Raw genomic sequence first — 16,982 nt, 5'->3', positions numbered from 1 at the left:
AAGTGTAGGCTCTGAAGAATGTCAACCTTCAAGTTTAGGTAGAGTACAGTGAGAGGAGCCAGCCAGCAAGGTTGTTTGAATAAAACATCCAGAGAATTAAGGGGTATCATGTAGCGAGTCAGAAGTCAAAAGAGAAGTATTTTAATAACACAAGAATAATTCAGCTTTTTAAATCCTTCTGAAAGTTTAGGCACAATAACATGCAGGGAAAAAATTTGTTTTGATTTGACAAATCTGGGTTGGTGATTTTGGTGGAATGAGAAGAACAGATTGGAGTCAGTTGAGAAAATTGACAATTGAGAAACTAGGGACAGCTAGAGCTGAAACAACTCTTTCTTAGCTGTGCATGGGAAAAAAGAAGTTGGGCAGCAGCTAAGACAGGGCAAGGCTGGGCAGCAGCTAAGACAGGACAAGGTGTTGAATAAGTGTTTTTATAGGCAGAAGTTATCCATCTGAGTATATTTAAATGATGATGGAAAAGATGAGAGAGTAGAGCCTGAATCTACACAGAGGTGGGTTAACTGCAGTGCTGTGGTTCACCAGGGCAGGATGAGGTAGGATTTGGAGAGAGAGTGTATAGATAAGGAGAGTGCCTGGTCTAAGATAAAGTCAGGTAAAATATAAAAAAACATATATACTATCCAGTCTAAATGTCAGTTCTCACCATCACACTGAAATCATGAAACCAAGCAAGCACTTTGCTATTCCTAAAGGAACTCTTCTTTGTTACAAAAAAAAAAAAGCTATGAATATACTGAACTGACATCAAGGAACAATATCAAGTAAGGAAAAACAAAATTCATTGTTTTAAGTCACAAAAGCAGGATTGCCCATTTGAGAACTTTTACATCCACATTTCTATTAATTTTAATGTCTGAGGGCAATGGTAATTCCATGGCCCACATGAAAGATTTTTTAAAATGCTTTGTTAGAGAATGTGGTGGACTTGTAGTTGCAACTTTCAAGCTCTTCTTTAAAGATGTGTAATATTTGAAACATTTTTTTCTTTTGCTTTCATGCAAAGGAACCACTGCCCTCCCCACCCTTAGAGTAAGTTTGAGGTGACAGGTAAGCCACATCTGTCAGAGCTGTGCTCACCTCTGTCAGTCATCTGTTCTACTTATCTTCCTTCCCTCTCCTCTCTTCTCTCTCTCTTCTCCCAAAACTTTTTAAAAAAATGTTCAGAGAAAAGAAAACATCATCTCTCTCATTCATATCGATATTTAAGGTGGAATAAAAATGATTGTAAAAGAATCTATTAACACAGCACTAACTTGCCAAGCTAAGTATTTAGGTTGGAAATCATGCCTTCCCAACTGCTTAAATACAGGAAGTATCTCTGTTAAGTCATAGGTAGCTCCCTGTTGCCAGACAGAAAGGTCTCCCTCCTTCATTTTTTTCTACATTTTGGAACAACAAAATGAGTTCTTCAGTTTCATACATGGGGGCCAAATATATTCATATACACACATATATGTGCATACATACATATACATATATGTATGTTGTAAAAACCACTTGCAACATGTATTCCCACACATACATCACTATTTGTTAAAATACCCTCAAAGGCTTTAAGCATAGAATCTTTTTTTCATAAGGCAACCCAGGTACATCTTATCCAGCCAATTCAAGCAAAGCCCTTGGATCTGTCAGAAGCAGCCTATAGGTTTGCACTAGGTGATTAATTGCCTGGAGAATCTGGTGCTGTATTCCGTTATATATAATTGTTATCTTTTCTAAAGGTGTTATTTCATTAAGCTCTCATCTTAAATGGGAAAATACACATAACTTACATTCCTGAAGTTTACCACTTCTTACAAAAGAGGAAAACTTTAACATAATCCACTGAAAAAGGCATATTTATTTGTCTTGGTTCACAGATAATTTTTTTCCCCAATTTTTTCAAAAACTTCAATAAATTTTTATTTGCCATTTTAAACATTATTAGGATGCTTATTCAAAGCTCTACCACTTAATCACATCTTGACATCAATTTAACCTCTCTGGACCTCAGTCTTCTTGGCAAATGCAGAAGTTTTAAAAAAAGAAGAAATCTTTCTGATACAGTCTTGTGATTCTTTAATTATCTTCATTTCAAATTAAGACAAAATTTTGTTAATTGAGATAAAAATTATTACCCTAATGACTGACAAAGCCAGGAACCTGGCTTCTGTTTATTATGCAATCTTTGCTTTGCTTTTGAGTGTGAGTATTCAGTGAGATGTGTTTTGAGGTAGTTGTCGAGTAGGGACTCTAGAGGGATCCTGCATAGGTTCCAATCCTGGCTCTACCACCTAGTAACTGTGTGACTTTGGGCAAGTCACTTAACCTCATTCTACCTCAGCTTTGTTATCTGTAAAGTACAGCTAATAATAGGGTTGTATATATACATACCTCATGGTTCAAAATTCTGGCTAACAGCAGCTAAGACAGGACAAGGTGTTGAATAAGTGTTTTTATAGGCAGAAGTTATCCATCTGAGTATATTTAAATGATGATGGAAAAGAGCAGAGGTAAAAGTACAGCTAATAGGGTTGTTGTGAGGATTAAACAATTATTTTATGTAAAAGGAACAGTATCAGGAATATAGTAAATGCCACATGCCAGTGTTAGTTATTATTGTTGTCATCATCATCGTCATCCTGGAACAGCCCCTCCATCACCTCTAACCACACCATGGGAATATTGTAATAGGTGGGTAAGGGTTTGGTTCTCTGAAATACAGAGATAGAGCTATAGAAATCTTTGATACATGCTGCTTCTTACTTAAGACTGAGATCTCTAAAAATGCATACACACAGGATGAGGGAGAAAATATTAGAAATTTGTATTCCTGAATATTTTAGGGAGTGTTGTTTTGTTTAAATATGTATTTGTGTGTGTTGTATAATATACACAGTATATGAATGCAGGGATATATGTATATACATTATGAATAAACAGAAATATTGGGGTAAGTGTTCAATTGGGTTTTATTTATATGAATAAATGATCAAAAAGTTTGCAGACTATAGTCCTAGGAGACAATATCTTCCACAGGTGGTGATAATTTGACCTAGTTGTCACTCTCAGTTGTCCACCCTGTACTAGATGAACGTGTTTCGAAAAGCAGATCAGACTCCTTTTCATAAACCCTGAGCATTTGTAAAGACCACAACCAGTGAGTGGTTCTTTTGTAGAGACAGGGTAGCTGCGGTGTGGAATCCAGGTTATTCTTGGTGTGTGGACCACTTGATATGACTGATTAATGAGATGTCTGAGTAATGTCAAATCAATTAGTTCTTTTCAGTACTCATATTTGGACTTCACCGTCATATCAGAAGATGCTGCTCTCCTTAGTGCCCAGGAACGACACAAGCAACCAAATTCCCTTTTCTGCTTATATTTATTTAAAGGCAGTGCAACTAGGGCTTTTCTGGCACCTTAAAATTTTTTATTATAAATATTGTTACCTCTAGAGAAGAGAGAAAATTATTATTAACTATTTACCTCCTCTGTTTAGAAAATAGCAGAAATACAGGAAAGCCAATAGATTTCTTTCTTAAATGAATTCCTTTTAAACTAGGGAACCACTGTTTGGAAATAACTCAAAATGGACCCTTTTTTCTCTCCAGAAGTCCTCATGATGGGTTGATATGACTCAAGCCTTATGACCTAGATACTTAGGGTAAATGACTGCCCTCAGTCTGTTTTGGAGAGTGGATTCTTTCAGGAATCTGATAGATACACTCTTTTGGAATATATGCATACAAAATGTGGCCTATAATTTCAAGGACTCATAGGTACTCCCCTCCCTCAACCTGTCCTCAACCTGTTAGGTAATTGAGGGCCTCTGGATAGTGAAAAGGGCATAGCTACATTTGTACTTCAACCCAAGAGCCACTGTATAATTACTACAGTATATGACCAGCTTTCTGCAAACTCTTCATTTTCCAGGTTTGACTTCAGAAACTGACATAATTCTTGGTTGTCTCGTTTTTGTACTTGCAATAGTCCTCAGATTATAGTGTCTGCAATATCTGCTTATTATGTGACATCTGCTTATTATGTGTTGGCTACCTAAATTTTTTAGAAAGGCCATATCATATATAATCTGAATCTTCCAAAAGAAATATCATCTTGAATTTGGAGAATTAAGAGTTGACAATACACTTGTCATAGTAAACTTCTGAGGTAGGCAAGCAAGTAGAGAAAGAGTCTCATTTTACAGGTAAGAAAACTAGAACTCAAGAGCAGTTAAGAATAATTTGATTCATCACTGGGGTGGGAAGAAAGGGATTGTCCAAGTGTACCTGTGAGGCATTTTCAAACCAACCTCTATAAGCCATATTTCTCCAAGTCTTTTGTAGCCTCACAGTCAGTCGATGTACTTATTAAACCTGCAGAATTCTGACTCCCTGCAGACATGATGAATCCAAAATGGAGTGTAAATAGGGCACAGGACTCTTCTAAATTAATAAATAAGTCAGGTGATTCCTGTGCACACTGAGGTCCGAGAAATCCTGAGCAATGGTTTGATTTTGAATGCATATTAGAATCACTTCAAGAGCTTTTGAAAAATAATTTGCCTGGACCTGGACTGGTTGAATAAAAATCTCTGGAGGAAGGAGCCCAAGGAAACCGACTTTTTAAAATTCACCAGCTGATTGTGATGCACAGTGGGGAGTAAGAACCAGTACTCTAAGGGATCTGGGAACTTTTTCTATAAAGGACCAGATAGTAAATATTTTAGGCTTTGCAGTTTGTATCAGTTATTTGTTGCAACTACTCAAGTTTGCTCTCCTGGAGTAAAAACAGCCATATATAGTTCTTAAATGACTGAACATGACTGTGTTCCAAAGCAACTTTATAAAAACAGGCAGTGGGACAGATACCGCCCATGGACTGTAGTTTGCCAAACTCTATTGAGGTACATGGTCCCCCACGTGCCTCACTGAGCCCTGTTAGACTGTTCTAAATCTCAAGTGCTTCTAGTTATGTGCTATGAGGGTCGAAAATTACTGTTTTAAAATTCAATTAGTAAGTAATAGAGCCAGTATTTTGAACCAGGAAATAGTGTAAACTAAAAAAGGAAACTTGTAGCATGTGTTATCAGAGAGAAAATCAAAAAGAAAAGGCATCAGAGATTAAGAAGAAGAAAAGTGCACTGAACAGCCAGAGCAGATGCAGTGCTGATTGTCACAGAGCTCAGAAGTGGGCTAGCACCAGCCTGAAAGTTTAAAAAAGGAACAGGCAGTGGGGGTTGGGGTGGAGGGCGGAGAGGCGAAGAGGGGAGAGAATAAAACTGCCTTGCACTCTCAGATGGTGGGCTTGATAAGAAATCCGTTCCTATACTTAGGTATTTTGTACCTTAAAAATACTGCAGTGTTGGCAGACTAGAAAAGAGAAACAGTCTGTATGGGAAGGGAGGCAAAGAAATACTGTTGTTCAGCTCCGAGGCTGTGGAAAAATCATGAACCTGCAAGTATAGATGGGGAGGCAGTGTGCATAGCTGTGTAGTGATGCTCTGCAATCAATCCCATCAATCCTGTGGTGCCCATTCAGGTCACACAACGTAAATCTGTCTAACTACATCTCTATCCTTGACAGTTTCGTTTAGCACAGAATACAGTTTAAACATGAGAGAGGAGAAAACTGAGTCAACAAGAAAAATTTCATTTACATTTAGCCTATCTGTTGTACATAGTATAAGACAGATATATGTATTTTAAGTTTTTAAAAATGATTTTTATGTAATGGGTTACAAATTCATATTCTTGGGAATTTCTTTTTTACCACCTGATACCTTACATATTTCTTGTCTGAATGCTTCCATATTAGGTAGATCAACTTACATTTTGATGAATGTAATTTTAATTTGGAAAAATATATGTCATTAAAACATGTAAACAAGTATGTTAGTGTAATATGTGCAGCAGACATTTGAACAGTGTTCAGAAGTAATACAGAGAAGAAAAGAAATATTCCTTTGGGTATGCAGAAGTGATCTGAAGGAAGAACTAGAATTTGCCTGGAGTACATGGCTTAGGAGTGTTCAGAAAGGTATCAACACAGAGAGAGGTACAGAGGTGTGAAGGATGTGCTGTTTTCAAGGAACTAAAAGGAGTTCAGTATTGGTAGAAAGTAAAAGTCAGGAAGGGGTCAAATAGTGGGAGGTGTTGCTGGAGAAATAAGCAGGACACAGATAATTTCACCCTACCACCTTCACCCCTCACCCTTATCCCCATTAAGAACCTATGGGCTTATTTATATTCAAACATCGTAAAAATCAAAGTATACATACATGTAAGGAAGCCCCACCACCACCACCACCTTCTAACTTCTGGAGAACTTTTAAAACAGTGAATTTTATAAAGATATTCAAAAGATTAACTGCAATTTTTTTTTATAGTTTTATTCTGTAGTTTATCAAAAAAACAGATTCACATGTTCAAGAAGAAAAATTAGGATTAGTTCTAGAGAAATCATTTTTGGCTTGTAAAAGGACCCTTTAATTAGAAGTGGATGAAGCACATATCATTCCAATAAAAGAACTTAAGTGTGTGCATGCGGAATTGTTTTTGTTCTGTTTTCTTCATGCTTTTGCAGTCATCGTCCAGCACTGCCATTTACTGTGGCACATTCTTCTTCAACACCTGCTGTCAAATGCATCAAGTCTTTTCTTGCAGAGCACTGCCAGTATTTACAGAACCGAGCAAGCGCAACACTAGACAGCCTACAGAGTGATTGATTTATTCCTTTTAATACAAACACGTGCTCAGATGTTGTCATACAGAAATATTTAAAAGAATTATTTTTCAAAGAACATTGTAACCCTAGCACTTAATCCAGTGCCTGGCACATAGTAGATACTCAGTAAATGGTGGTGGAATTGAATCTCTCTGTGAAGTCTCAAACTGAGCACTAAAAACTCCTCAACTCTAGGAGTAACTGAATATCTTAAATATCTGTAATACAAATTGAAGTGTTTGAAAAGCATTTCCAGCAGTTGAACAGTGAAGTTGTGGCTAATTTTAAGACCCAGATTTTAATTTGGCAAGTATTGTTCTCATTGCAGAATACAAGTATAAATACAAATCTGTCTTTAAAAAAGAGCCTGCTTTTATCTTCCTTTTGAAATGGAAAGGCATTGTCAAAAGGAGGAAATCTCTAATAATAAGTTGAACACTTTGGGCAATTCTACTTCAAAGATATCTCTTACATCATCCCTTTCAGATTCGTTGCCTCCGTTATTATTCATGTTCTAATTTTAAGACCTCACGATTGTATTAGCTTCCTACCTGGAAGTTACACTTCATTCCTGTACCAACACCACACTGCTGCCAGAATTGTTTACTTTCTTAAACAGAAAATCGAATCTGCCCTTCACTTGATTAAAAAACTCTCATAATTCCCTATAGACTGTGAGATAAAAACCAAAGTCCTTGACATTACCCACCATATGTAATATTATCATACCTATGGAGTTGGTTTTTGTTTCTGTTTTTTACTTCATCTACCTCCATATTCCTTTGATTTCAAGAATCCTTTACCAGTGCTTCCCAAACTTTTCACAGCATGTCCCATAGGAGTAATACCCAGATAAAGTCATGGTCTGATTGACTTCTCTGGGCTCCTGGCCCTCCTGAGAACTGAGGGATGCAATACCTTTAAGCACACCTGTAGTCTGTTCCCTCTGCAGGTGTTGGAAAGGTCAGCCTCACCATGTGACTGCAGTAAACCTTTTGCCCTCCCAGCAATGGTCTGTACATTGCTGCACCTTTCATTGTTTGTACATAGTATTCTCTCGGCCTTTTCCCTCCCTCTCACTCTGGTAAATTTCCACTACTTGTCATTTAAGGCCCAGTTCACTTGGGTCAGGGAAAGATTTCTAGATTTTCTTAGGAAATTTGAAATCCCTTTTTTCCAAAGTCTTACCTTTTTAAATCAATTAATCTTGACTCTTGGAAAGTCTTACATTCCTTTTCTAAGCCACATGTAATAACTAATTTTTAAGGTCAGATAATTGCCTACTGCACTAGTAAAGATTTTATGTTTTAAAAAATACAAATAAAATTCTCACTTCCTTGGCTTGTGGAAACAATCTCTTTCCCCCATAAATTGTACTCTCACTAACAGTAAATATACCCATCTCAAAAGGTTACTTAGTTAAAGGATAATATATGTAATACAGATAGATACCATTTACTACTTACTCAGTTTTCCTATAAAATTAAAAGATCTCAAATTATTTCTTATGAAAAAGTTTACTAAGCTAAAAGCTCTGAGAGAATAATTATAAAAATTGGTTTCCTTGGTTTAACAGTCTGTTCTTTATTTAATTTATCTTGATCTCTATCACATTCCTCTCAACTATTTCTGCTGTTCTAAAAATGTTTTATATGTGCATTAGTTAAATATTGCTGGTTTTATCTCATTAAATGATTGGCTTTTAGTATCATAGCATTCATCTAGTGACAACTTGATTCTCCCCTTATCCTTATATTCATAATTAATGTGAAAATTATTCATGACTGTCTTAGCCTGATGATTAAAATTTGCTGCACTTAACTCTTTGCATGTTGACTTTTCTCCACTTTTAATGTATTAAAATTCTTAAAGATGATGACCAAGTCATGTGCTTCTTTGTATTGCTAATAGTGCTTTGCAAAAAACAATTGCTCAATTGCTGTTTTATAGTTACGTTTAAACTACCATGTGGGTAGTTAATATTTTGATATTCAAATTTTATATAAAATCTGTTTCTGTTTCCTGATACTTCTCCCAGCTTAAATTCAATTTATATTCTTTCTTATTGCCCCAAAAGTTTAATTACCGAGTAATATAATGTTCCCTCCTTTCCGCTTGCCTGTTTTTTTACTGATTATTGCTTATTTTTTTGGTCTGTAAAGCTATTCTTCCTTCCATCTAATTGAACTTTTAGAAATTTCTGAATTGCATAAAAGATACTATGAACTTTTATTCTTGATACATTAAGTATTTCGAAACCTTAGAAGATAGCAGTTGAAGTGAAGTAAACCAGAAGAAGAAAGACAAATACTATATGCTACTACTTATATGTGGAATCTTAAAAAAAAAAAAAATCATAGAAACAGAAAATAGAATGGTGATAGCCAAGGACTATGTAGGGAGGGGAAAATGGGGACATGTTGGTCGAAGGGTACGAACTTCAGTTACAAGATGAGTAAGTTCTGATGACTTAATCATCAGCATAGTGACTGTAGTTAATAATAATACAGTGTTGTGTACTTGAAATTTACTGAATGTAAATCTTAAGTACTCTCTTCACACAAAAAAGAGTTAAGTATGTGAGATGAGAACATGTTAATTACCTTGATCTTGGTAATCACTTCACAGTGTATATGTCTGTCAAATCATGTTGCACATTTTAAGTATATACAATTAATTTGCCAATTACTCCTCAGTAAAACCAGAAATGAATGGATGGATGGATGGATGGATGGATGGATGGATGGATGGATGGATGAACTAATGGACAGATGGATGAATAATTTAGGGATAGCAGCTAAAGTCAAAGATATAAAACATTTCCAGAAGTCAACTATGCCCATCTCTAGGCTGAGTAAGGTGGGTCAATAGCATGGAAGGGTTTAATAAATGCAGGTGTATTCTAGGGTCTCCTCTCTTTCAGGACTCCTCTATCAGACTTGTATTGAAGAAGGCAAGCATGTTTCTCTAAGTTCTCCTTTCTCTATTACAAAAGGGCTATGAATTCAGCATTTCAGAAGCTATGATAAGCAAGGAGAGGAAGAGGAGGCAAGTAGAGAGTTGTTAAAGAGCAATCCTTTTTAAACATTGAGATTTAGAAATATAAATCAAGGATCTCTATCTTAATCTGACTTTTCTACCATTATTCTAACCTCCTAGCTTTAGAACATTCATTCTTCATTCAAAAATATTAACAGGTACAATGTGCCAGGTTTTAGGATCTAAAAATAATTATTCTCTATATTCAAGGAGCTTAATCAAGTACTAGGGATAATTATACAGGAACAGTAATAATGTTAATAACATCTGAATTGAAGCTATATGCCATGTGCCAAGTACTGTGCTGTGCTGAACTCTTTATTATAGATTATATCATTCAGTTCATACAGTCAGCATCTGAGTAGATACCAGGACTGGTAAGGATTTTAAAATACCAAGAGGTTTAAATGATTTATCCAAACACACAACTAATAAATGGTGGAGCTAGAATTTTAACCCAGTTAGGCTGATTCTTTTGCCCATATGCCACTTTTAACCCCCATATGACACTTTTAACCCCCATATGACAAATTACAAGCTACATACTTGGAAGAGTCATAGAAGATTATAGAAAAGATACAACTTCTTAAGCTGAGACTTGAACAAGAGGTGGAGCTTGCCTATAGACAGAGAGGTAAAATACCATTCTGAGCAGAGAGAGAAGTATGTGTGAGGGGTAGGAGGCAGAAGGCAGCATGCTGAGTTTGGCTGACTGTGAGTGCTTAGGTGTAACTGGAGCCATAGGGTGAGAAAGAGAGTAGCTGCAGATAAGGTGGGAGAATTACACCAACATTACAGAGGCCTGAAATGCTATGCTTGAATTTGACTTTCTCCCTTAAGGTGTGTTTAAATGGTTAGAAAATAGTAAGTACAGTATATGCAATTAGAATGATCTCTTGAGCAGTGATATATAGATGAAGAGAGGGAGAAGAAAGAAAACATAAGACTGCAGGCAGAAAAACAACTAGCAAGACAGTTAATGACACTCTAGACAATAGATTATGTTGGTTTGACTTTGGGGAGTGCCTTGTATGTGCCATTGCTGAGTTTATAGTGTTGTATAAAAGACTGAGACTTGCCATTATATACAGCCTACAGTTTGTTGAGAAAGTGAGCAAACTCACAAATATCTAATAAAGAAGATGGAGTAGAAATGACAGTTTCAAGAGAGACTTAAGAGGTAGCATTAGCCATGCCTATTAACCAGTCGAATTTAGAGGGAGAGAACGATGCCTAGCCTCTGTGGAAGGTTTCTTTGAAATAAATCAGAGCTGTTACAAGGATCCACCTCTCTCACCACTTTCTGGAACTATTTTCTCCATGAATCATCATACACTGATATGTTTTTGTTAGAGTAAAGCATAGAAGCTCAATGCTGCTTTTCTTTACTAGAGGAAGGCACTCCCTGCATTCACATACACACCCTTGTTGATCATTTTACATGAATGGGAGTCATGGGACCTGGTTTCTCAAAGTGTCCATTTTAATACTTTGGTCTGAACAAGTATTTCTATGCTAATTAAATTAGATTTGAGCATTAATACAATATGAAATTGCAAGTGTTGAATTTTAGAATTTATTAAAAGAAAATGCAACCCTGTAAGTATGGTATAGGGTTGGATCAGTAAGAATTCTTACTGTGAAATTACAGAAATGCTTTTGAATTATTTGTGTAAAGGTCAGAAGAAGAAAAGATAATAGTATTAGTTTAATTAGTGTAATAATTAAAATAGTAGTAATAATTTTCAATAATGACCAGGTAGTGTTAGCTGTGGGCATTTCCTTGCATAAAATACTATAATGGACTCCTAGAATTGGGGCAGGAAGGCCCATTTAAAAGGTCTTCAGTACAGTAATTATTGGTCTGGAGTGTACAGCTAGACCTCAAGTGAAATCAGTGGAATTACTTACAAAATTGTGTGGGGTTGTATTTTCATCTGTGTATTTTGAAAACTCTTGGCAGAGGTACAAGGACCTCTCTGATTAAAGAAATACCTTTATTTTCACACATGGGGAACTGAGGCCAGGTTAGAGTTGTAGAGATTTGCCAAGATCTTGAATAAATTCTCTTGAAACAGTGATTTGCCCTCTGATTTTTAAAAATAGGGTTTTTAATATAGCAGCCACAGTGTCTATGACCTTGGGGCCAGAAGGGCTCAGAGTATGCATCAGGAAGCCTTGGCTTGTGTTTTCATTCAGAGCTGTTGTATATTGACTTTAAAATAACAGAACATGCCATCATTCAAAATATATTCTTCCCCCCTAATATCCCAGAACAGCATTTTTAAAGAAATTTTAGGAAGGGTGTAAACTCATTCAGGATTCTTCAGGCAGGAAGGCTCTTTACTATTTTTTTAAAACTAACTTTCACTGACAAGATCAGGCCAGAAAAAGCCTGGCTGGCTGTTGGCCCAGACAACCTTATAATCACTGAAGTGTACTCAGCCTGCACTGCCCCGGGGACAGCTACAACTTGGGAAAGAAGAAAACACAACACACCGACGCCTGTTGAGTGTTGTTCAAGTGCCTTGGATGACGTGTACGCCGTATATCTCGTACTGTGTTGTTCTTTCAGCTATTAGAAAGGAAATTTTAAAATAGCCTAGAATATGAGTTTTCCCATAAGGGTGAAAAGGATAACTTCAACTTTTAAACAAATAACCAAGCTGTCCCCAGCAAGTAACAGGGCCTGGCACATAGTAGATTAGTATAAAGACTTTTTAATGGAAGAATTATTTAAGTTTATTTTGTTTCCTATGTCATATTTAATAACAAGCATTTTCTTCATTCATACTGAATATCATATTGAACTGACAGGATAGTAAAGTAAAAAAGGATTGGTTCCACTTTCAGAGACCCCTGATTTCAGCTTAATTTCTGCCACTTTATAATGTGATCTTGGGCCTCATTTTCTTTTTCATAATGTGAATATGACAGTATCTATTTGGCAACATTTGGAAGAATATTAAATGAAATACAGTATGTGAAAAGTGCTTTGTAGATTCTTACAAGGCCATAGAAAGATTAATGTTATTTATCTGAGCTAATATTCTTAATGACTTGAAACTATATATTTCCTAGAATCATTCTAGTGCCCTGAATCCTGTGTTTGTTTTAGGTAAGGGAGAAGTAGTCCCCATGACTAAAGTGTAGTTTTGAATTCTGTGATAAAGCACATTTCAAGGAAGTTGATCACACATCAGTTCTGCATAGTAAACCAGTGTTAGTTGTGGAAAATAGTCTGTAAATAATTATAGCATTTTTAAACAAAGGAAATATATTTACTATATATTTGTTAATTGATTTTTGGCTTGCTAATTTGTATATAACTTAAGAATTAATAGATACCTGGTAGACACTATATTCTAGGTATTATGACAAGTGCAAAAAGTATACAACAGCACTTTCCAAAGTGAAAATAGAATATTAGCTTTTGATGTATTTTATGATAAAAATTTGTGAATTTGGGATAGAATTTGTATATACTACTGTATATACAAAGAACGTCGTATATATGGTATACCATAAGTATACCATACATATATAACCATATACAGTTTTCCAAACTTATTTAACAAACCCTTTTTCCATTATACCTCTTAACATTTGCTGGAGTATTTTATGAAGCACAGGTATGAGATATAATGGCATTGACCCCATGAGTTTTAATAATCTATTTGGAACTCTAAATATGAACATGATAAGGTACAAGAGAAAAAGTGAGAGTGTTAACTATAGAATTGAAATGGTTGTGAAATATGTCACCAGTATTCATGGCCAAATCACAGAAACTGATCTGTTAAACTGTTAAATAAGTATTCTTTCTGTTACTGACTGCTTCTCATGTGACTTTCCCCAAACTGCTTAGTTGAATGACCTTTCCAGATTGAGAAGATCTTAAAACATCTCTAATGCCCTTAAGTTTACTGGTTTATAAATACTGAGAATCTAACAAATGCCAAGTTACTGCTTTTTAAAATCAATTTTATTTAGCTATAATTTATGTACAATAATAGATGGCATCAATTTAAAGTGTGCAATTTAGTTAATTCAAACATACATGTAAACATGTGAAACCACGTCTGCAACCATGGCACAGACTACTCAGTCAACTACAAGAGATGCCTTTGGCCCCTTGGCAATCCCTGTCTCCCACTGTCCCCAGCTCCAAACAACCACTTGTCTGCTTTTTGTACTTACATAGGATTTATCTAGTATCTCATAGGTACAGAAATACATAGCCTGTGCTCTTTCATGTCTAGTTTGACTGAGCACAATGATTTGAGACTCAGCATGTTGTGCATATGAGTAGTTTGTTCCTTTTTATTGCTGATTAGTATTCCCTGAATATGTATATGCATTTTTGTTTCTATATTCGTGAATTGGTGGACATTGGATTGTTTATAGTTGGAGCTCTTGTGAGTAAAGTTGATCTGAGCATCCACGTACAAGCCTGTATGGATATATGTTTTGTTTCTCTTGGATAAATATGCAGGAGCAAAATAGCTGGGTTGTAATGGTAGAAATGTTTAACTGTTTGAGAAACTGCCAAACAGATTTTCAAAGTGGTTGTACGATTTTTATATTCCCATTAACAGTATCTAAGTTCTAGTTATTCCATATCCTTGTTCAGTTTTTAGTATTGTGTCTAATTTTAGACATCCTCATAAAGATGTAATGATTCCACACTGTGGTTTAAATTTGCATTGATCTGATGACTAATGATATTGAGCATCTTTTAATTTACTTAATTGCCAACCATATAGCTTCCTTTGTGAGGTTCTGTTCAAATTGTTTGCGCATTTTATATTGGGTTCTTTATTTTCCTGTCACTGAGTTTTATGAGTTCTTTATATATTGGATACATGTTCTTTGTCAGATATGCCTTTTGTGAATATTTTTTCTCAGTCTGTGGCTTGCCTTTTTATTTTCCTAAAGGTATCTTTTGAAAAGAAATTTATTTTTATAAAGTTTATAACTTTTTTTCTTTTGTACTTCCAGAAGTTTGTAGTTTTAGCTTGCACACTGAAGTTCATGACCCATTTCAAGTTAATTTTTAGAATGGTGTGAAGGGTCCATATTCATTTCTAAAATATGAATATCTAGGTGTAGCAGCATCATTTCTTAAAATGGTTGAATGACTTAAATGTAAAAATTAATATGAAATCCCTTATTCTGTTCCATTGATCTATATTTCTATCCTCTAGACCTTAACACACTATCTTATTTTCTTAGCATTATAAGTTTTAAAGTCAGATGGTGTAAGTCCTTCAATTTTTCATTTATTAACTTGCTTTCATAATTCTCAGTCATTTGCATTTCCATATTAATTTTATAAATGTTATTTCATAGTAACTCCTTGTGAAATTTTTATTGGAATTGCATTGAGTCTGTAGATATACTCGGAAAGAATGAATATGTTAGTAATATTGAGTCTTCAAATTCATGAAGATGGTATATCTTTCATATTTGTATAAGGCTTTAATTTCTCTCAACAGTGTTCTGTATCTTTCAGTGAAGTGTCCCTTTGTTAATTTTATTCCTGTTTTGTGTATTCCTTTAAAGTAGATTTTAAAACTTTTCTATTAGTTGCTGCTTAATATATAAAAGTACAATTGATTTTTTAATATTAAACTTGTATCCTATAATCTTGCTAGTAGTTTTGTAGATTCCGTAGGATTTCGACATGAACAATCATGTTATCGCAATTGAAGATAGTTTTATTTCCCCTTCCAGGTTCTGTACTTCCTTTGCCCCCTGTTTTTGCCTTATTGCAAAGGCTAGTACCTCTATCATAATGCTCAGTAGAAGTGGTGAGTTTTTATCTAATTCTTCATCTTAGGTAGAAAGCATCAATATTTTCACATTCATTAATAATGGCAGCTAAAGGTTTTTTTGTAGATACTTAATCATTTTATGTTGAAGAAGTGCTCTTCTGTTCCTAATGCTGAGATCTTTTTTTATCCTGAGTGGATCTTCAATTTTTTCAAATGCTTTTTTTGCACATATTAAAATGATCATAGGGTTTTTCTCCTCTATTCTGTTAATACGGTAGATTATACCAGTTGTATTTTCAATATTCAACTAACCTTGCTTGCCTTCCTAAGATAATTCTTAGTTGGTTATGATGATTTATCCATTTTATATATTATTAGAAATACCATTTGACCTGGAAACTCCACTCCTAGGAATTTACCAAAGAATACAAGTTCTCAGATTCAAAAAGACATATGCACCCCTGTGTTTATTGCAGCACTATTTACAATAGCCAAGATATGGAAGCAACCTAAGTGTCCATCAGTACATGAATGGATAAAGAAGATGTGGTACATATACTAATATTTTTTAAGGATATTTGGTTCTATGTTCATGAAGGTATTTAATCTGTAATTTTTATTTTTTGTAATGTGTTTGCCAGATTTTGTAGTATAATGCTGGCCTTATAAAACAAGTCGAGAAGTGTTCCCTTCTCTATAATCTGAAATGGTTGTATAATTTTTACGTTATTTCTTCTTCAGTAGAATTCATAAGTAAAACCATCTGGACCTGTAGTTTTCTTGGTGGGAAGGCTGGTCATAATGAATTCCATTTTTTAAAATAAATATAGGGCTACTCTGATTTTGTTTCATTTTAATGCCCATTTTAATAACTGAATTTTTCAACAGATTTATTTCTTTTATCAGAGTTGTTAAATATATTGTCATAAAGTTGTTTCTCTTATCATTTTTCTAGCTGTAGGATCTGTAATGATAACCCTGTCTTTCATTTCTGATATTGATGATTTGTTCTCTTTTATCCTTCTTCAATCTAGCTAGCATTTAATCAGTCATTTTCAGATCTTCCCAGAAAACCATCCTTGACTTTGTCAGTGTATTTCTATTGTTTTTTCCCATTTCATTGATTTCTGCTCTCACCTTCATTATTTCCTTCTATATACTTACTCTTGAACCTTACATATTGATTTTAGACTTTTCCTACTATAAGTATTTACAAGTTACAGATTTGCCTCTAAGCACTGTTTTAACTATATTCCACAATCTTGATATTTTAGATTTTCATTACCACCCAACTTGAAATGTCCTGATATCCTTTCTGGTTTCTTCTTTGACCTGTAATTTATTTAAAAGTGTGTTAATTTCTATATATTTGGGGCTTTCCTCTATGTCTTACTGTAATTCATTTCTAATTTATTTTGTTTGTAGTCAGAGCAC

General features: G+C 34.8%; 1 protein-coding gene across 11 annotated transcripts in view; it reads left to right on the top strand.

Moving 5' to 3' along the window:
• The window catches only part of AFG2A (AFG2 AAA ATPase homolog A), a 402,837-nt gene that overhangs the window by 299,535 nt on the left and 86,320 nt on the right, over window positions 1-16,982 (top strand). Inside the window, exon 16 of one of the 11 annotated variants that reach the window (XM_073237071.1) lies at window positions 15,927-16,071. The exons of the other annotated variants lie outside the window; for them this stretch is intronic. Coding sequence (XP_073093172.1) covers window positions 15,927-15,959 — 33 coding nt within the window. The 3' untranslated portion in view covers window positions 15,960-16,071. Of the gene's footprint in view, window positions 1-15,926; window positions 16,072-16,982 lie in introns of those variants that run through there. 11 annotated transcript variants of the gene reach the window in all.

The sequence above is a fragment of the Manis javanica genome, chromosome 5, assembly GCF_040802235.1.
Source record: "Manis javanica isolate MJ-LG chromosome 5, MJ_LKY, whole genome shotgun sequence".
Taxonomy (NCBI): domain Eukaryota; kingdom Metazoa; phylum Chordata; class Mammalia; order Pholidota; family Manidae; genus Manis; species Manis javanica.
Note: the sequence above shows the minus strand (reverse complement) of the source record. Positions and strands in the feature narration are given on the sequence as shown.